The sequence below is a fragment of the Lampetra planeri genome, chromosome 55 (assembly GCF_965212315.1).
Source record: "Lampetra planeri chromosome 55, kcLamPlan1.2.h2, whole genome shotgun sequence".
NCBI lineage: Eukaryota > Metazoa > Chordata > Hyperoartia > Petromyzontiformes > Petromyzontidae > Lampetra > Lampetra planeri.
The window spans coordinates 3,694,937-3,716,352 of NC_136161.1; the positions used below are offsets into that span (position 1 = coordinate 3,694,937).

Consider the following 21,416-nt stretch of genomic DNA (forward strand, 5'->3'; position numbering starts at 1 on the left):
CCTCCTGCGTACCAGACGAGGTAGTTAACATCTCCTAGCCACCGTGGTGATGATGAGAGAGAGAGACGCAGACTCCAAATCTACAGCAGCAGGCATCGTCTGGGTCGGGATCGAACCCACGACCTCCTGCGCATCAGGCGAGGTAGTTAACATCTCATAGCCACCGTGGTGATGATGAGAGAGAGAGACGCAGACTCCAAATCTACAGCAGCAGGCATCGTCAGGGTCGGGATCGAACCCACGACCTCCTGCACACCAGGCGAGGTAGTCAACATCTCCTAGCCACCGTGGTGATGATGAGAGAGAGAGACGCAGATTCCAAATCTACAGCAGCAGGCATCGTCAGGGTTGGGATCGAACCCACGACCTCCTGTACACCAGGCGAGGTAGTCAACATCTCCTAGCCACCGTGATGATGATGATGAGAGAGAGAGATGCAGACTCCAAATATGCAGCAGCAGGCATCGTCAGGGTCGGGATCGAACCCACGACCTCCTGCACACCAGGCGAGGTAGTTAACATCTAGCTACCGTGTCCCAGTAATGGGACCTACAGGCAAATGTCACGTGGGGGGTGGGGGGGGGTGTGGGGATGAGGTTGCAATTCAGCATTACAGCGACATCCAATGGAGTTTGCTCTCTGCAGGTTCGGGGCGGGGGGGGCGGGCGCGCATCTGAGAGCGGAGTCCGTCCGTGCAGAATATCCGAATATCATAATTTATATCGTGTATTTATCACTTAAGTGTTTGTATCCACGAGTTGATGGTGGGGGGTGGGGTGGGGGTGATGGATTTGTGTACAAACTTGAAGTCTCAATGCTTTTCATTCGAATGTTTTACTTTCGGCTGCGTCTGTGCGTCTTTGAGGAACTCCGTAGCGCGTTATTAATCTCGCCCCCTCCCTCCCCCCCCCATCTCTTGAGAGTCTATGGCCCTGTTCTCAACCAATTACACTGGTCAACACACTTTTTCTGGCATAAGGTATTCCAACGGTTTTAAGGTAATTTTGGGGGGTGCTGATTCCAAATCTGGCATCAGTTTTTGTCTATCACATCAGGTTTTTGAGATATAAAATATAGCATTTTCAATAAAAACTGCAGAAGAAAAATATTAAATAAATGTGGGTATCTACATTAAATGATATTATAAACACACTATCCTAAACATGCAGCACCGTGTTTTAACACTAAAGCAGTCACTGACTCGCAACAACTTGCAATCATAAGTGACAGAGTTAATTTCGGGTAAAATCAATGAAAACGGGGTATGCCGATAGCATAAAAATGAGATGTGATAGAGCAAATCTGAGATCAGATTTGGAATCGGCACCCTGAAATTAGTCTAGAACAGCTGCAAAAGTCCAGGCCAGAAAAACATGTTTTTTTTGTTGACCAGTGTTATTATCAGAGAGGGGGGAGCCACTTTCTCGAGCTAAACCACGTTGAGGTTGTTACTTTGCCAGTTACAAGGGCCCCCAGCTGAGCTCCGTATTTCAGAGGCGACGGCTCGGCAAAGTGGGCTCTCTCTCTCTCCATCGCCGTCGTCACGTGGACATTTGTTGCAGCCACACAACTCCCGTGCGTTGGGTCCTCCAGATGGAACATTCATTTCTTTAGAACTGCCGCTCGTTGTTGTTGTTGTTGTGTTTAGTTTGCTGTCCTTCCCCTGCGCCTCCAATTCGCCGCACGGTTGCCTACGTACGGTTAGCGAAAGAAGTTCAACGCACATACTACACTATACACTACATACTACACTACACCACTATACTACATTGAAAGCGCGTTTCTGTAAAACTGCGTTTTGTGTTTAGTTTGTTGTCCTTCCCCTGCACCTCCAATTCGCCGCACGGTTAGCGAAAGACGGTCAACGCATGTACACACACACATAGACCCACACACACACAAAGACAGACACAGACACTCACACACACACACAGACACCCACACACACACAGAGACACACACACAGAGACGCACACAAAGACAGACACAGACACCCACACACACACAGAGACGCACACAGACACACACAGAGAGACACCCACATACACAGAGACCCACACACACACAAAAACAGACACAGATACCCACACACACACAGAGACACACACAGACACCCACACACACAGAGACCCACACACATAGAGACCCACACACATAGAGACCCACACACACACATAGAGACACACACACAGAGACACCCACATCCACGGAGACCCACAGATTAGCACGGTTTGACTACATACTACACTACCATCTAGCACGGTTTGACTACATACTACACTACCACCAGCACGGTTTGACTACATACTACACTACCACCAGCACGGTTTGACTACATACTACACTACCACCAGCACGGTTTGACTACATACTGCACTACCACCAGCACGGTTTGACTACATACTACACTACCACCAGCACGGTTTGACTACATACTACACTACCACCAGCACGGTTTGACTACATACTACACTACCACCAGCACGGTTTGACTACATACTACACTACCACCAGCACGGTTTGACTACATACTACACTACCATCTAGCACGGTTTGACTACATACTCCACTACCACCAGCACGGTTTGACTACATACTCCACTACCACCAGCACGGTTTGACTACATACTCCACTACCACTAGCACGGTTTGACTACATACTCCACTACTACCAGCACGGTTTGACTACATACTACACTACCAGCTAGCACGGTCTGACTACATACTCCACTACTACCAGCACGGTTTGACTACATACTACACTACCACTAGCACGGTTTGACTACATACTCCACTACTACCAGCACGGTTTGACTACATACTCCACTACTACCAGCACGGTTTGACTACATACTACACTACCAGCTAGCACGGTTTGACTACATACTCCACTACTACCAGCACGGTTTGACTACATACTACACTACACTGCACAGACCCCGAGGGTCTCCGTGTTGACCTCCGAATGTCGCGGTGTCGTTCCCCCGTAAACATTCCATCGAACTTGGGCCAGTTGAATATTCCATGGTTTTCACTTTACATTTCTGACCAACTCCCCCCCCCCTTCCTTACCCCTCTCCCACCAGTTGTATAGATATTTATATATGTGAGTGTGGGTGAGTGTGTGAGTGAGAGTGTGAGTGAGTGAGTGAGCGAGTGCGTGTGAATGTGTGTGATTGAGTGTATGGTTGAGTGTGAGTGTGTGAGTGTGTGTGTCAGTGTATGAGTGTTTCAGTGAGAGTGAATATGTGTGTATGTGAGTGAGAGAGTGAGTGTGTGTGAGTGAGGTGTGTGAGAGTGTGAGAGTGAGTGAGTGTGTGTGACTGTGTGAGTGAGTGAGTGTGTGGGGAGTGTGTGTTTGGGTGAGTGAGTGAGTGTGTGTGTGTGAGTGTGTTTGGGTGAGTGAGTGTGTGAGTGAGTGTGTGTTTGGGTGAGTGAGTGAGTGGGTGAGTGAGTGAGTGTGTGGGGAGTGTGTGTTTGGGTGAGTGAGTGAGTGTGTGTGTGAGTGTGTGTGTGAGTGAGTGAGTGGGTGAGTGAGTGTGTGGGGAGTGTGTGTTTGGGTGAGTGAGTGAGTGGGTGAGTGAGTGTGTGGGGAGTGTGTTTGGGTGAGTGAGTGTGTGTTTGGGTGAGTGAGTGAGTGGGTGAGTGAGTGAGTGTGTGGGGAGTGTGTGTTTGGGTGAGTGAGTGGGTGAGTGAGTGTGTGTGTGGGGAGTGTGTGTTTGGGTGAGTGAGTGAGTGGGTGAGTGTGTGTTTGGGTGAGTGAGTGAGTGGGTGAGTGTGTGTTTGGGTGAGTGAGTGTGTGGGGAGTGTGTGTTTGGTGAGTGAGTGAGTGAGTGTGTGTTTGGGTGAGTGAGTGAGTGTGTGAGTCAACATTCGCCGAACATTCGCCGACCATTCGTATTCCATTGCCAGCTGAGGACCGTGAGCGTGCAAATGTTCAGCTACCCCCCCCCTCTCTCCAAAGGACCACATTCAATCACTTCTCATCTGTGTACTAAAACCCCGCTGTGGGAGTAAGCTCGTGGGGGGCAGTCGCTCCCCCCACCCCCCCAACGTTATTATATTTTACAAGGCTCACGCTCGGCAGAACGAACGATGTCGTTTTGGTTTTAAACTCCGTGAAGAAATGTGTGTTGCGTGTCGTGTGTGTGTGTGGTTTGTGGTGTGTATGTTGTGTGGTGTATGTGTCTTGTGTATATGTGTTATGTGTGTGTGGTGTATGTCTGTAGTGTGTGTGAGTGTTATGTGTTGTGTGTGTAGACAGTGTAGTGTATGTCTGTAGTGTATGTGTGTGTGTAGTGTATGTCTGTAGTGTGTAGTGTATGTGTGTGTGTAGTGTATGTGTGTTATGTGTGTGTTTGTAGTGTATGTGTGGTGTGTATGTGTGTAGTGTGTGTGTTATGTATGTGTGTGTTGTGTATGTGTGTGTGGTGTATGTGGTGTATGTGTGTGGTGTATGTGGTGTATGTGTGTGTGGTGTATATTGTGTATGTATGTGTGTGGGGTGTTCTCCGTGCTTGTGCTGCGCGAGTTTGGGCTTTTTGGTTTGTCGGACGACGCTGTCCGGGGGGGCCTGGGGGGCACTCTGGAGGAGAAGGAGACAAGAAAAACGCATTCGCTGTGTTGGCGACTTTGTATCGAGTTGTAAATTACTTAATAGGCGGTTGTGTTATTTTTGTATCGTGGGGGGGGGGGACGGGACACGTGGGGGGGGGGAGGCAATTGATTATTATTTTTTTATAATTATTAATACAAATGCTGTGTATTTGTCTTATGAATACAGTCTTCGTGCAAAGTTATCATCGTCATCATTATTCTCCTACTTGCTGAGTGGAGTTTGTGTGATCTCCCCCTGTCCTACAGAGTGAGTGAGTGGAGTTTGTATGATCTCCCCCTGTTCTATAGTGTTAGTGGAGTTTGTGTGAGCTCCCCCTGTCCTACAGAGTGAGTGGAGTTTGTATGATCTCCCCCTGTTCTATAGAGTGAGTGACTGAGTGGAGTTTGTGTGATCTCCCCCTGTTTTACAGAGTGAGTGACTGAGTGGAGTTTGTGTGATCTCCCCCTGTTCTACAGAGTGAGTGGAGTTTGTGTGAGCTCCCCCTGTTCTACAGAGTGAGTGGAGTTTGTATGATCTCCCCCTGTCCTACAGAGTGAGTGGAGTTTGTATGATCTCCCCCTGTTCTATAGAGGGAGTGAGTGGAGATTGTATGATCTCTCCCTGTTCTACAGAGTGAGTGGAGTTTGTGTGATCTCCCCCTGTCCTAGAGTCAGTGAGTGGAGTTTGTGTGATCTCCTCCTGTCCTACAGAGTGAGTGAGTGGAGTTTGTATGATCTCCCCCTGTTCTACAGAGTGAGTGAGTGGAGTTTGTATGATCTCCCCCTGTCCTACAGAGTGAGAGAGTGCAGTTAGTATGATCTCCCCCTGTCCTACAGAGTGAGAGAGTGGAGTTTGTATGATCTCCCCCTGTTCTATAGAGTGAGTGTAGTTTCTATGATCTCCCCCTGTCCTACAGAGTGAGTGTAGATTCTATGATCTCACCCTGTCCTACAGAGTGAGAGAGTGGAGTTTGTATGATCTCCCCCTGTTCTATAGAGTGAGTGGAGTTTGTATGATCTCCCCCTGTTCCTACAGAGTGAGAGAGTGGAGTTTGTATGATCTCCCCCTGTTCCTACAGAGTGAGAGAGTGGAGTTTGTATGATCTCCCCCTGTTCTACAGAGTGAGTGGAGTTTGTATGATCTCCCCCTGTCCTACAGAGTGAGTGGAGTTTGTGTGATCTCCCCCTGTCCTACACAGTGAGTGAGTGGAGTTTGTATGATCTCCCCCTGTTCTACAGAGTGAGTGAAGTTTGTATGATCTCCCCCTGTCCTACAAAGTAAGTGAGTGGAGTTTGTATGATCTCCCCCTGTCCTACAGAGTGAGTGGAGTTTGTATGATCTCCCCCTGTCCTACAGAGTGAGTGGAGTTTGTATGATCTCCCCCTGTCCTACAGAGTGAGTGGAGTTTGTATGATCTCCCCCTGTTCTACAGAGTGAGTGAGTGGAGTTTGTGTGATTCTCCCCCTGTCCTACAGAGTGGAGTTTGTGTGATCTCCCCCTGTTCTACAGAGTGAGTTGAGTTTGTATGATATCCCCCTGTCCTACAGAGTGAGTGGAGTTTGTATGATCTCCCCCTGTCCTACAGAGTGAGTGAGTGGAGTTTGTATGATCTCCCCCTGTTCTACAGAGTGAGTGGAGTTTGTGTGATCTCCCCCCGTCCTACAGAGTGAGTGAGTGGAGTTTGTATGATCTCCCATTGCTCTCCCTATTGCCGATGTTCACTACCCACCGCTACACCAGCTCCTCATTTGAGGCTGAGTCGACCTAGGGGAGGCCCAGGACCCTGATGTTCGTGTTGGCTTTGAGCGGGAATCGAACTCGGGTCGCCGGGTTCGTAGCGCAGCGCGCCTAGGGCGCAAAGCAAGTGGCAGCCGGCCCTGCGTATGAAGCCTGCTGCTGGGCATCTGTGCAACACAAGAAAGAGCTAAATTTCGATTTAAAGCTTTCGTGACTGCAGGGATTCATCTTCTTGGTTCTTTCGGTAAAGTCACGTAGAAGGGAAGTAATAAAATAATAATAATAAAACAATTCTCACGACGTTTCGGCCACAACGCAAGCAGCCGTCCTCAGGCGAAGAATGCTTCTTAGCTCATCGGATTCTTCCCACGGTCCAAATGCAGATCACGAAATCCGCCATCAGAAGCGCGCCATTTTTCTTTTGTGACGTCATCTTGTCTTCCGGAAGATGTCACCGCGTTCAGAAACACCCGTCTCGGTAGACTTTTCCGTCTTCTAACCACCCCCCCCCCCCGTATACACTTGCATTGCCCTTCCTCTTCCGGAAGATTTGCCTGCGTTCAGAAACCCCCTCGGTAGAATCTTCCAACTTCCATACCCACCATTCACTTGTATCGTCTTCCTCTTCTGGAAGACGTGCCGTCGTTCAGAAACCTCCACACGGTAGAATCTTCCGTCACCCCTCTACCATTAACTCGCATTGTCTTCCTCTTCTGGAAGATTTGTCGGCGTTCAGAAACCACCTCTCGGTAGAATCTTCCATCTTCCACACCAACCATTAACTCGCATTGTCTTCCTCTTCTGGAAGATTTGCCCGCGTTCAGAAACCCCCTCTCGGTAGAATCTTCCGTCTTCCACATCCACCATTCACTTGCATCGTCTTCCTCTTCTGGAAGCTGTGCCCGGGTTCAGAAACCCTTCTCGGTAGAATCTTCCGTCACCCCTCCCCCTACCCTTAATCTGACATTGTCTTCCTCTTCTAGAAGACGTGCCCGCGTTCAGAAACTCCCTCTAATTAACTCGCTATGACTTCCTCTTCCGGAAGATTTGCTGGCGTTCAGAAACCCCCTCTCGGTAGACTCTTCCGTCTTCCACACCCACCTTTAACTCGCATTGTCTTCCTCTTCCGGAAGATGTGCCCGCGTTCAGAAAACCCTCTCGGTAGAATCTTCCGTCACCCCCTCCTACCATTACCTCACATCATCTTCCTCTTCTGGTAGATTTGTCGGCGTTCAGAAACTCCCTCTCGGTAGAATCTTCCGTCTTCCGCGTCCTCCGTGGAAGCCGAGGCGGGCAACATGGAGGCGTCTTCGAGCGAGGCGCTGTTCAGCAACAGCGACAAGAGTGTGGAGGAAGCCTTCAACCAGTTCTACACAGAGGTGCGGCGCCCTCAGTGGCGTGCGGAGGCCGCTGCCATCGTCAAAGCCACCTTCGACTTGGGCGGCTGAGCCGGCGGTTATAATTTTTTCCCAGACTAACCATTCCCCGCCTCTCTGCCCCCCACCGACCGATACCCGCCCGCCGCCCGCGGTGAGCCCTGGCCGGCAGAGGAATTAGGAAAAGCGGCGGGCTCCACCGATGAGCTAGGCCGCAGGCGTGATGTCCCGGCGATTTTTTTCGGGGACAATTTCAATGCCCGAAGTGGAATGAAACGTGCGGGTTTGACATTAGAAATCGTGCAGATGAGGTTGTGCAGATGTATTTATCGTTTTTTTTTAGCTAAATTTGTAAATTAATATATCATTGGCGGAACGTTTTAACGTGGAGAATGTTTAGTACCCCGGGGCTTTTACTCTGGATTCATCCAGCAGTGGATTGAGCTGTACGCACGGCCGTGTGCTGCTGATGATGGTGCTGCTGCTAATGTTGATGGTGAATGGGTGGAAAGTGTTGTGGTTAGTAAAGCTGCTGATGATGGCCAAGATTATGCTGTTGTGTGAGATGATGGGAGTGTTGTGTATGATGATGGTGGTTGTGTAGATGATGATGATGGTGGTGTAGATGATTGTGGTGGTGTAGATGATTGTGGTGGTATAGATGATTGTGGTGGTGGTGTAGATGGTGGTGGTGGTGTAGATGATGATGGTGGTGGTGTAGGTGGTGATGATGATGATGGTGGTGGTGATGATGATGGTGGTGGTGTAGGTGTAGATGGTGGTGGTGGTGGTGATGATGGTGATGATGTTGGTGATGATGGTGATGTTGGTGATGATGGTGCTGAGGATGGTGATGATGGTCATGTTGGTGCTGATAGTCATGTTGGTGATGATTGTCATGTTGGTGATGATGGTGATGTTGGTGATGATGGTCATGTTGGTGATGATGGTCATGTTGGTGATGATGGTGATGTTGGTGATGATGGTCATGTTGGTGATGATGGTCATGTTGGTGATGATGGCCATGTTCGTGATGATGGTCATGTTGGTGATGATGGTCATGTTGGTGATGATGGTCATGTTGGTGATGATGATGGTGATGTTGGTGATGGTGGTGGTGATGGTGATGTTGGTGCTGATGGTCATGTTGGTGCTGATGATGGTGATGTTGGTGATGATTAGCGCGGTTGGCTACGTACAGTGCGAAAGAAGTTCAACATACATGGACTACACTATACACTACAATACACACTACAATACACACTACAATACACACTACACTATACACTACAATACACACTACATTAAACACTACAATACACACTACACTATACACTACAATACACACTACATTGCACACTACACTATACACTACAATACACACTACACTATACACTACACTTGATTTGAAGCTTTAGTGACTGCAGGAATTACTCTTTGGTTCTTTCGGTAAAGTCACGCAGAAAGAAAATAAATTAAACAACAGAGCACGACGTTTCGATTGCAACACAAGCAGTCGTCATCAGAACTAAATTTGAGAGAGAAAAAACAGAGACACACAGACAGACACACAGGCAGAGAGAGACAACACAGAGACACACAGAGAGAGACGCACAGAGAGAGACACACAGAGAGAGACACAACAGAGACACAGACAGACACACAAGCAGAGAGAGACAACACAGAGACACAGAGAGAGACACACACAGAGACACAGAGAGAGAGACACACAGAGAGACACACACAGAGACACACACAGAGACACACACAGAGACACACACAGAGACACACAGAGAGAGACACAACATAGACACACAGAGACACACAAGCAGAGAGAGACTCACACAAAGAAACACACAACATAGACACACAGAGACACACACAGAGGTTGGGCATTTCCACACATCTCTGTGTGTCTCTGTCAGATTTCACACTTAACTTTTAATTTTAGCAATCTTTGGAGATCGTAATCAACCAGGCTATGCATTAACTGTGTGTTGGCCGACTCTCTGTGTTGCATTGCATACATTTCCCCCAAAAAATGTGCTACAATTTGTTTTCTCAAACTGCCTATTTCCCTCTCTCTCTACAATGTACCAGTCTCTCATAGGGCCATTCGATCTTTCTCTCCCTCGGTCATTTCGGGGTGGATTTCCACACAGCTCTCTCTGAAATGTGCCAGTCTTGTTGGGTCTTTCATTGACATGCGAATTCCTCTGCTCCAGCAGCTGCCCCAGCAGACCCACGTCTCTCTCTCTTTCTGCCCCAACCTCCCCCCCTCTCTCTATTTAAGGCCTCGACATAGAGGCATTGGGTCTCTGTGTGTCTCTGTGTTGTCTCTCTCTGTGTGTCTCTGTGTGTCTCTCTGTGTGTCTCTCTCTGCTTGTGTGTCTGTCTGTGTGTCTATGTTGTGGGTCTCTCTCTGTGTGTCTCTGTGTTGTCTCTCTCTGCTTGTGTGTCTGTCTGTGTTGTCTCTGTGTTGTCTCTCTCTGTGTGTCTATGCTGTGTCTCTCTGTGTGTCTCTCTCTGTGTGTCTCTGTGTGAGTCTCTCTCTCTGCTTGTGTGTGTGTGTGTCTGTGTGTCTCTGTGTGTCTATGTTGTGTGTCTCTGTGTGTCTGTGTTGTGTGTTTATGTTGTGTGTGTCTCTCTCTGTGTGTCTCTGTGTGAGTCTCTCTCTGCTTGTGTGTCTGTCTGTGTGTCTATGTTGTGTGTCTCTCTTTGCCTGTATGTGTCTGTGTTGTCTCTGTGTTGTCTCTCTCTGTGTGTCTATGTTGTGTGTCTCTCTGTGTGTCTTTGTGTGAGTCTCTCTCTGCTTGTGTGTGTGTCTGTGTGTCTATGTTGTGTGTCTCTCTGTTTGCTTGTGTGTCTGTCTGTGTGTCTCTGTGTGTGTCTCTCTTTGTGTGTCTCTGTCTGTGTTTTGTCTCTCTCTCAAATGTAGTTTTACCTGATGATGGTTGCTTGTGTTGCAATCGAAACGTCGTACTCTATTGTTTAGTTTATTTTCTTTTTATGTGACTTTACCGAAAGAACCAACAAGTAATACACTACACTATACACTACACTATACTCTACACTATACACTACATTATACACTACACTATACACTACACTATACACTACATTATACACTACACTATACAATACACTATACAATACACTACACTATACACTACACTATACACTACACTACACACTACGTGAGTGATGATGTCTTCTGTTCCAGGTAAAACAAATCGAGAAGCGAGACTCGGTGCTGACCCCCAAGCAGCAGATCGAGCGACTCACTCGGCCCGGCTCCACCTACATCAACCTCAACCCCTACGAGGTGAACACAACAAAACCACCACCACCACCACCGTAGTTAACCATCACCAGCACCACAGTCAACCACCACCACCGTCAACCACCAACACCGTCAACCATCGTCAACCACCACCACCACCACCACCATCAACCACCACCGTCAACCACCACCATCAACCACCACCGTCACCACCGTCAACCACCACCACCGTCAACCACCACCACCGTCAACCACCACGACTACTGTCAACCACCGTCAACTACCACCACCCACCACCACCACCACCCACCATCATCACCGCCGTCACCGCCACCACCACCACCGTCACCGTCAACCACCACCACCACCATCAACCACCACCACCACTGTCAACCACCACCACCACCGTCAACCACCAACAGCAGCAGTAGCTCTAAACCAATGAGTTTTGTATTCAAAGTTGGTTTGGTTTGTGACTGATCCCCTGTGCCGTGTCCATGTGCCGCTGCAGGTGCTACAGCTGGACCCGGAGGCTTCGGACACGGACATCAAGAAACGATTCAGACAGGTGACGACCTCACATGTGTTGAGTCTATGGGCAGTGTTGAGTCTCTGTGCAGTGTTGAGTCTATGGGCAGTGTTGAGTCTATGGGCAGTGTTGAGCCTATGGTGCAGTGTTGAGTCTATGGGCAGTGTTGAGTCTATGGTGCAGTGTTGAGTGAATAGGCAGTGTTGAGTGAATAGGCAGTGTTGAGTCTATGGGCAGTGTTGAGTCTATGGTGCAGTGTTGAGTCTATGGGCAGTGTTGAGTCTATGGTGCAGTGTTGAGTCAATGGGCATTGTGTTGTACGTAGCCCACCGTGCTAATTGGAGGTGCGAAAATAACTCGGAGGCTTTTTTGTCGCTGTAATTGGCAGCTCTCTATCCTGGTCCACCCGGACAAGAACCAGGATGACGCTGAGCGGGCACAGAAGGCGTTCGAAGGTGAGTGGCCCCCTCCTGGGCGGCCGTGGCTTGGTCTGTGCTCCCAAATGTAAACCAAAACTACCGGCAGTTTGCATTGGTTTGGCCAGGTGAGGGTCCGATTGAGTTGCTATGTTAGCTCGTTTATCAGAGGAGAAGCTGGCCTATCGAGACCCATACTCACAGAGACACCCGCAGAGACACCCACAGAGACCCGCAGAGACCTACAAAGACCCACAGAGACACCCGCAGAGACACACAGCCCTGCAGAGACCCACAGAGACCCACAGAGACCCACAGAGACCCACAGAGACCCACAGAGACCCACAGAGACCCACAGAGACCCACAGAGACCCACAGAGACCCACAGAGACCCACAGAGACCCACAGAGACCCACAGACACCCACAGACACCCACAGACACCCACAGAAACCCACACTCATAGACCCACACTCGTAGACCCGTACTGAAACTAAACTTTTTATTTTACCAAGTAAGGCCCACAGAGCTGCCCGCGAGTTCTGGATGATTATCACAAATGATAGCTCAACCAAGTGGACTCATCATCATCGTCATTATCACGTGGACATTTATAGCAGAATCCAAATTCTCTAAACCCGTGACTTTGATTCTAAACGTGGAGGGGACAAACCGGACGACCTGGAGAAAAATCCTCGCGACCACGCGGGGAGAGAGAGAGAGACGCAGACTCCAAATCTACAGCAGCAGGCATCGTCAGGGTCGGGATTGAACCCACGACCTCCTACGTACCAGGCGAGGTAGTCAACATCTCCTAGCCACCGTGGTGATGATGAGAGAGAGAGACGCAGACTCCAAATCTACAGCAGCAGGCATCGTCAGGGTCGTGATCGAACCCACGACCTCCTGCGTACCAGACGAGGTAGTCAACATCTCCTAGCCACCGTGATGATGATGAGAGAGAGAGACGCAAACACCAAATCTACAGCAGCAGCAGGCATCGTCAGGGTCGTGATCGAACCCACGACCTCCTGCGTACCAGGCGAGGTAGTCAACATCTCCTAGCCACCGTGACGCTGCCTGCCCAGCGCTGTGCACTCCCCCCCCCACCCGGTCACGTCACAGCTGTTCACGGCTGCTGTGCCGCCCTCACTCTGACTCTTGTTAACGTCCTGAAAGCTGCGATAGAGCCGCGGAAGACGCGTCATCATCGCCGCTCTTCGTTGCGTAACTGCGTGTCTCCCCCCTCCTCCCCGTGTCTCCCTCCTCCCCCTCCCCGTGTCTCCCTCCACCTCCCCGTGCCTCCCACCTCCACCTCTCCGTGTTTCCCACCTCCCCGTGTCTCCCTCCTCCACCTCCCTGTGTCTCCCTCCTCCTCCCCGTGTCTCTTTCCCCGCGTCTCTCCGTGTCTCCCTCCTCCTCGTGTCTCCCTCCTCCACCTCCCCGTGTCTCCCTCCTCTTACCCGTATCTCCCTCCTCCTCCCCGTGTCTCCCTCCTCCTCCCCGTGTCTCTCTCCCCACGTCTCTCCGTGTACCTCCCCGTGTCTCCCTCCTCCCCGTGTCTCCCTCCTCCTCGTGTCTCCTTCCACCTCCCCATGTCTCTCTTCCCACATCTCTCCGTGTATCTCCCCGTGTCTCCCTCCTCCCGTGTCTCCCTCCTCCTCTTACCCGTGTCTCCCTCCTCTTACCCGTGTCTCCCTCCTCCTCCCCGTATCTCCCTCCTCCCCGTGTCTCCCTCCTCCTCCCCGTGTCTCTCTCTACCTCCCCGTGTCTCTCTCCACCTCCCCGTGTCTCCCTCCCGGCGTGCCTCAGCCGTGGACAAGGCCTACAAGTCGTTGCTCAACGAGGAGCACAAGACGAACGCCCTGGAGGTCATCACGGCGGCGCGGGAGCACGTGGAACACAACGTGAGTGGAGTCGCCCATCACAGCCCCGGGCCGTGGCAGAAATGCCGAGCTGGAGGCTAACCCAGTTTCCTGGGGTTGATTCCTGGAGTGTGGGTGGCTGTGTGGGTGTCTCTGTGGGTGTCTGTGTGGGTGTCTGTGTGTGTGTCTGTGTGGGTGTCTGTGTGGGTGTCTGTGTGGGTGTCTGTGTGTGTGTCTGTGTGGGTGTCTGTGTGGGTGTCTGTGTGGGTGTCTGTGTGGGTGTCTCTGGGTGTCTGTGGGTGTGTCTGTGTGTGTCTGTGTGGGTGTCTGTGTGGGTGTCTGTGGGTGTCTTGTGTGGGTGTCTATGTGTGTCTGTGTGGGTGTCTGTGTGGGTGTCTGTGTGGGTGTCTTTGTAAGCATAGACTTACATAGAGACCCCTAGACGAGCATAGACTTACATAACGCTGTGTGGAAGCTACCTGGTCTATCGCTCCGCATGAAGCTTCGGGTTTTCATGGCCACGGTCATGCCCTCCCTTCTCTACGCTTGTGACGCATGGACCCCCCTAATGGAACATCTTCGCCGTTTGGAAACATTTAGGCTGGCCTGCCTACGATTCATCCTGGGTTTAAGCAGGCTGGATTGTGTGAGGAGCTCACAAAACCTTAAAAGATCTGGGCAAAGTCCCATCGGTGAGCTCCTCCGGCAGGAAAGGCTGCGTTGGCTGGGCCATGTAGCCCGCTTGCCCAGCCACCGCATGCCTTAACAGCAGTGTTGAGTATATGTGGAGCTGAGTGGACTTGCCGATGACCGGTACCAGCGGTGTCAAGATCGGCCTCTGTGAAGGAGGCTCGTGAAGGACGCTGCTACTGGGCAGTTGGAGGCAGTCGCCCTCCAACAACAACGGAGGGCGGAGGAGCAACGCTTACAACAACGAGCGGAGCGCCGGGTGGATAAAGCACAGCAAGTTGGTACAGTAGGGGGCACAGGTGGTGCATCAGCCAGTCATCTCAGTCGGTCGACCCGTGGCACCTGGGTCTGTCCCGTGACCTCCTGCCAGCGGGCGTTCGACACTTCACGTGGTAGCCTCAAGGTGCACATAGCCTGGCACAAGCGTCGTGGTGACGTCACCGCCACTTAGTGGCGAATGGCGGTTGTTGTTGATGTGTGTGTGTGTGTCTGTGTGTGTTTGCGTGTGTGTGTGTGTCTGTGTGTGTGTCTGTGTGTTTGTGTGTGTGTATCTGTGTGTCTGTGTGTGTCTGTGTGTGTGTGTCTGTGTGTGTGTGTCTGTGTGTGTGTCTGTGTGTGTGTATCTGTGTGTCTGTGTGTGTGTGTCTGCGTGGCCTTTCTCAGATCAAAGAGAAGAAGAAGCAGCTGAAGAAGCAGGGGAAGCCGCAGATCGTGGAGGAGGAACTCGACCCTGAAGCGGTGAGGGGCGGGGGGGGAGGGGGGCGGGGGAGGGGGGTGGGAGGGTGGAGGGGGGCGAGGGGTGGAGTTTAACAGAGACTCGTGTGGAGGGTGTGTGGGTGTAGTAGTTGTTGTCGGGGTGTGTGGGTTTAGTTGTTGTTGTGGGGGTGTGTGGGTGTAGCTGTTGTTGTTGTAGGGGTGTGGGGTGTAGCTGTTGTTGTTGCTGCTGTTGTTGCAGTACAAGAAGGCGCTACACAAGCAGACCATGAAGCTGTTCGCTGACCTGGAGATCAAGAAACGGGAGAGGGCCACTCGTGACATGCACCAGAGGTTGGGGCACGGGGGGAGGGGGAGACACGGGGGGGGGGGGGGGGAGACACGGGGGGGGGGGGTAAGAGACACACGGGGGTGGGACACAGGGGGGGTGGGACACGGGGGGGGGGGAGAGACACGGGGGGGGGGGAGACACCTTCGACACTTGGCGTGGCAACGATCGCCGTCACCGCCGCTGAGCTCGTGGCCATCAAAACAGCGGCGGACGTTCGAACTTCGACCCTGATGCCTCCCCTAGGTCGACTCGGCCTCAAACGAATACCACGGAGCGGCGTGTGAACGTGGTGATGTCCGCCCCCCCCTCCCCCCGCCCCCCCGTGTGTCACAGCGCCGGTAGCCTCCGTAGGGGCCGCCGCCGCTAGCAAAGCCCCCTTGCCCCAACGTCGCCGCGTTGGAGGCTACGCGGGGGAGCTTTGCCCGCACGTCACCGCGTCTCTGTTGTGGCTCAGGAAGCGGCAGCGTGAGGAGGAGATCGAGCAGGAGGAGTCGGAGAAGAAGGAAAAGGAGTGGCAGAAGAATTTTGAGGTGCGTTGGGTGTGTGAGTGAGTTTGTGAATGGAGTTGAGTTTGTGGATGGGAGTGAGTTTGTGGATGGGAGTGAGTGAGTTTGTGGATGGGAGTGAGTTTGTGGATGGGAGTGAGTTTGTGGATGGAGTTGAGTTTGTGGATGGAGTTGAGTTTGTGGATGGAGTTGAGTTTGTGGATGGGAGTAAGTGAGTTTGTGGATGGGAGTGAGTGAGTTTGTGGATGGGAGTGAGTTTGTGGATGGGAGTGAGTTTGTGGATGGGAGTGAGTGAGTGTGGGTGGGAGTGAGTTTGTGGATAGGAGTGAGTGAGTTTGTGGATGGGAGTGAGTGAGTTTGTGAGTGGGAGTTAGTTTGTGGATGGGAGTGAGTTTGTGGATAGGAGTGAGTTTGTGGATGGAGTTGAGTTTGTGGATGGGAGTGAGTGAGTTTGTGAATGGGAGTGAGTGAGTTTGTGGATGGGAGTGAGTGAGTTTGTGGATGGGAGTGAGTTTGTGGATGGGAGTGAGTTTGTGGATGGGAGTGAGTTTGTGGATGGAGTTGAGTTTGTGGATGGAGTGAGTTTGTGGATGGGAGTGTGAGTGAGTTTGTAAATGGAGTTGAGTTTGTGGATGGGAGTGAGTTTGTGGATGGGAGTGAGTTTGTGGATGGGAGTGAGTTTGTGGATGGGAGTGAGTGAGTGTGGGTGGGAGTGAGTTTGTGGATGGGAGTGAGTTTGTGGATGGGAGTGAGTGAGTTTGTGGGTGGGAGTGAGTTTGTGGATGGGAGTGAGTTTGTGGATGGGAGTGAGTGAGTTTGTGGGTGGGAGTGAGTTTGTGGATGGGAGTGAGTTTGTGGATGGGAGTGAGTGAGTTTGTGGATGGGAGTGAGTTTGTGGATGGGAGTGTGAGTGAGTTTGTGAATGGAGTTGAGTTTGTGGATGGGAGTGAGTTTGTGGATGGGAGTGAGTTTGTGGATGGGAGTGAGTTTGTGGATGGGAGTGAGTTTGTGGATGGGAGTGAGTGAGTGTGGGTGGGAGTGAGTTTGTGGATGGGAGTGAGTTTGTGGATGGGAGTGAGTGAGTTTGTGGATGGGAGTGAGTTTGTGGATGGGAGTGAGTGAGTTTGTGGGTGGGAGTGAGTTTGTGGATGGGAGTGAGTTTGTGGATGGGAGTGAGTGAGTGTGGGTGGGAGTGAGTTTGTGGATGGGAGTGAGTTTGTGGGTGGGAGTGAGTTTGTGGATGGGAGTGAGTTTGTGGATGGGAGTGAGTGAGTTTGTGGATGGGAGTGAGTTTGTGGATGGGAGTGAGTTTGTGGATGGAGTTGAGTTTGTGGATGGGAGTGAGTGAGTTTGTGAATGGGAGTGAGTGAGTTTGTGGATGGGAGTGATTGAGTTTGTGGATGGGAGTGAGTTTGTGGATGGAGTTGAGTTTGTGGATGGGAGTTGAGTTTGTGGATGGGAGTGAGTTTGTGGATGGGAGTGAGTGAGTTTGTGAATGGGAGTGAGTTTGTGGATGGGAGTGAGTGAGTTTGTGGATGGGAGTGAGTTTGTGGGTGGGAGTGAGTGAGTTTGTGGATGGGAGTGAGTGAGTTTGTGGATGTGAATGAGTGAGTTTGTGGATGGAGTTGAGTTTGTGAATGGGAGTTTCACCCCGCCTCATCGTGCCTCACCGTGCCTCACCCTGCCTCACCCTGCCTCACGGTGCCTCACCCTGCCTCACCGTGCCTCACCCTGCCTCACCGTGCCTCACCCTGCCTCACCCTGCCTCACCGTGCCTCACCGTGCCTCACCCTGCCTCACCCTGCCTCACCCTGCCTCACCGTGCGTTTCTCCGTGCGTGCAGGCGAGCCGCGACGGGCGCGTGGACAGCTGGCGGTCATTCCAGTCGCAGGGCAAGAAGAAGGCGGCCAAGGAGAAGAGATCGTTCCTGAAGCCCCCCAAGGTGAAGATGGAGAAGAGATGACGTGGACACGCGGTTACACACACACACACGTAGACACACGTAGGTACACAGACACACGTAAATACACACACACAGTGTCACACACACACACGTAGATACACACACACAGTGTCACACACACACACACGTAGACACACACACACACACAGTGTCACTGACACACAGACACGCACACTTAGATACACACACAGACACACGCGTAGATACACAGAGATACACACAGACACACACACAGACACACACACAGACACACACACACACGTGGACACAGAGACACACACAGACACACACGCAAGGAGAAGAGATCCTTCCTGAAGGCCCCCAAGGTGAAGATGGAGAAGAGATGACGTGGACACGCGGTTACACACACAGACACACGTAGACACACACACAGACACACACACACACAGACACGCACACACACACATAGATACACACACACAGACACACACAAACACGTAGATACACAGACACACACGTAGACACAAACAGACACACACACGTAGACACACACACACAGACACACAGACACGTAGACACACACACGTAGACACACACAGTGTCACACACACACAGTGTCACACACACACAGTGTCACACGCACAGTGTCACACGCACTCAGAACACCGTGGGTGGGTAGACTGAGCCCCCTAACAATTAGAGATGGTGGGCCCCCTAAATAAATAACCACCCCCCCCCCCGTCTCTCAACTTTGCTCTTGCCTCTCTGTCTCTCTCTGTGTCTCTCTGTGTCTCTCTGTGTCTCTGTCTCTCTCTGCGTGTCTCTGTGTCTTTCTATCTCTCAGTCTCTCTCTCCCTATTTCTCTCCTCTCTCTCTCTCTCCCTATCTCCCTCTCTCTCTCACCCGCCTCATCCGTGCCTCCCCTCCTACAAAGTTCTAAATCGCTACACGAATCGCAACCTCGCTCGTTTGCAAAGTCCGGGACGTGGAAGAGCGTGCCAGTGTCTCTCCACGCTGCCACGCAGGGCGTGTGGCACCACGGTGGCTGGGAGATGTTGACTGCCTCGCCTGGTACGCAGGAGGTCGTGAGTTCGATCCAGACCCTGATGCCTGCTGCTGTATATTGGAAGTTTGTGTGTCTCTCTCATCATCATCACGGTGGCTAGGAGATGTTGACTGCCTCGCCTGGTACGCAGGAGGTCGTGAGTTCGATCCCGACCCTGACGCCTGCTGTAGATTTGGAGTTTGTGTGTCTCTCATCATCATCACGGTGGCTAGGAGATGTTAACTACCTCGCCTGGTATGCAGGAGGTTGTGGGTTCGATCCCGACCCAGACGCCTGTTGTAGATTTGGAATCTGCGTCTCTCTCTCCCCATGGTCGCGTGGATTTTTCTCCGAGTGTTCCCGTTTCCCCCCCCCCCCCTCCACATTTTGAATCGACATCGCGCGTGTCAAGAGCATTTGGCTGTCGCTATAAATTTCCAAGCGATGATGGTGATGATGATAATCCCACTTGGCTGAGCTGCGATCATTTGTGACAGTCAGGATCGCTTCTGAAAAAAGTGCTGCTACTACATAGCAGCGCATGTGGGGCCTTCTCAAATGCAAAATTAAAAAAATAAGTTTTTTGTACTCTTTGGTTCTTACCGAAAGAACCAAAGGGTATGGATCCTTGCAGTCACGAAAGCCTCAAATCTAGAACGTTTGCTGTAGTTTAGTTTTAAAATAAAATAGTTGAGTGTGCCAGCGCAGCCTGGCGCCGCTGATGATCATCATGATGATGATGATGAGACACTCAAAAGTCAAAACCGGCTTCGGGAGAACTTGTTCGTGCCGATGAAGATGTTGACGATGAAGATGTTGACGATGAAGATGTTGACGATGATGAACGTCCCACTTCTCCTTCCCGGCCACCATGCCCCGGGAGGCAAGGGGGGGGGGGGGGCACCGCTCACGGGATGTGCAACTGGAAATGGTCGTCGTGTGATGTGGAAACAGCTCAATTCCTTGGAAGCTGCTGCTTGTCGTCGTCGTCTGTGTAGTGCGTTGCCGCGTCTCCACTGTGCGCGGCTGGCTACGGTGCGAGAGAAGTTCAACACACGTGCGCACGTACACACGCACACACACGCGCACACACGCACACACACACGTACACACACACGTACGACAAAAATCCCCCCCCGTATAGCCCGAACAGACCGTTGGGGCAAGTGCTGTTAGCGAGTAGCAGCACCTACGAAGGCCGGCACTGTGGCACACGAGGTGGTGGGTGTCCAGCACCCCGCCCGGCCGCCTTCGTCTCCCCAGTGCTAGCGATGTTAACGACACCGCCGCACCAGCTACTCACTTGAGTAGGCCGAGTCGATCTAGGGGGAGGCCCAGGAACCGGTTCAGATAATCGTCACCGGCGGTGTTGTTGGCCCTGAGCGGGAGTCGAACTCGGGTAGCCGGGTTCGTAGCGTAGCGCTAACCGATCCGCCACCGCTCCCAACCCACACACACACACACCTACCCGCCAGAGGTCGCAACCGGGTACCCGATACCCGTACCCTACCCGATACCCGGCTTCCCGTACCCAGCCGGGTACGGGTACCCGTTTGCGACCCTGGTGCGGTCGGGTACGGGTAAGGAATCAAAACCCGTTTGCGACCTCTGCCACCCACACTCATACACCCACCAACCCACCCTACAAAAGATTATGATATATATTGGACGATCTGCTGTTGCGTGAAAGTACCATGGAGACAGAACTTGTTGCCCCCACCCTGTTTGTCAAGATATAAACTAAACTGTTTTTAAACATTTTTTTTGTTCATATTACCAAGGGCCTCCTACCGGGCTTGCTATGTGGCAGCTCTTTTTAAGATGCGGCCCTGGCTGTCACAAATGTTTGCAGCTCAACCGCGAAGTGAGGCTCATCATCATCATCATCACCACGTGGAGAAATGTCAAGCAGGAGCCAAATACTCTCTAGACGCGTTTTGCAGACGTGTGTATGCAATATATACTACGTATGTTGCAGACGCGTGTACGTGTAATGACAACTTCGCACGCTTTGTCTTGAGATGGTTTCTTTATTGAAGACGTTCACTCGAACAGGCGGAGGCCCTGCTGCAAAAGCCCCAGGTCTCCCGTGCATCTCCCTTACATGCGTGTTGAGGACTAATCGACGACGACCCGGCAGACGGCTTGAAGGTTAAGGGCTTTCGCCAAAAGTTTATTAAAGATATTCCAAATAACACAAGGGGGTAACAACTCCCAGGGGTTAGGGGTCCTACACTGAGTCCTGGTCCCTGCCCGGCTAGCTCCGGTCTCTCTCTCGTGTCGGATCGGGGACTCTGCCAACTCCACCAACCGGCGAGAGAAGCACCTCTATCAGCTACCACCGGCTTCTCTCCAGACTCACTCCTCGATCCCTTTCTACCCCTGGTTCCCTCTCTACCCTTCTA

The 21,416-nt window shown here is 51.7% G+C and overlaps 1 protein-coding gene across 2 annotated transcripts; it reads left to right on the forward strand.

The window, feature by feature from the left end:
• The first annotated feature begins 7,572 nt into the window (after positions 1–7,572).
• Positions 7,573–20,767, forward strand: DNAJC8 (DnaJ heat shock protein family (Hsp40) member C8). Of its 2 annotated transcripts, XM_078617906.1 has the most exons (10): positions 7,573–7,713; positions 10,934–11,035; positions 11,505–11,561; positions 11,911–11,977; positions 13,749–13,843; positions 15,155–15,229; positions 15,447–15,538; positions 15,991–16,066; positions 17,886–18,048; positions 18,185–18,221. In XM_078617906.1, exons 1-9 carry the CDS (start codon positions 7,633–7,635, stop codon positions 18,003–18,005), a joined length of 765 nt encoding a protein of 254 aa, XP_078474032.1. In that variant the 5' UTR covers positions 7,573–7,632; the 3' UTR covers positions 18,006–18,048; positions 18,185–18,221. The 2 variants fall into 2 exon arrangements, with proteins under 2 accessions (XP_078474032.1, XP_078474031.1); XM_078617905.1 differs by having other exon boundaries at positions 17,886–20,767.
• Positions 20,768–21,416: the final 649 nt, after the last annotated feature.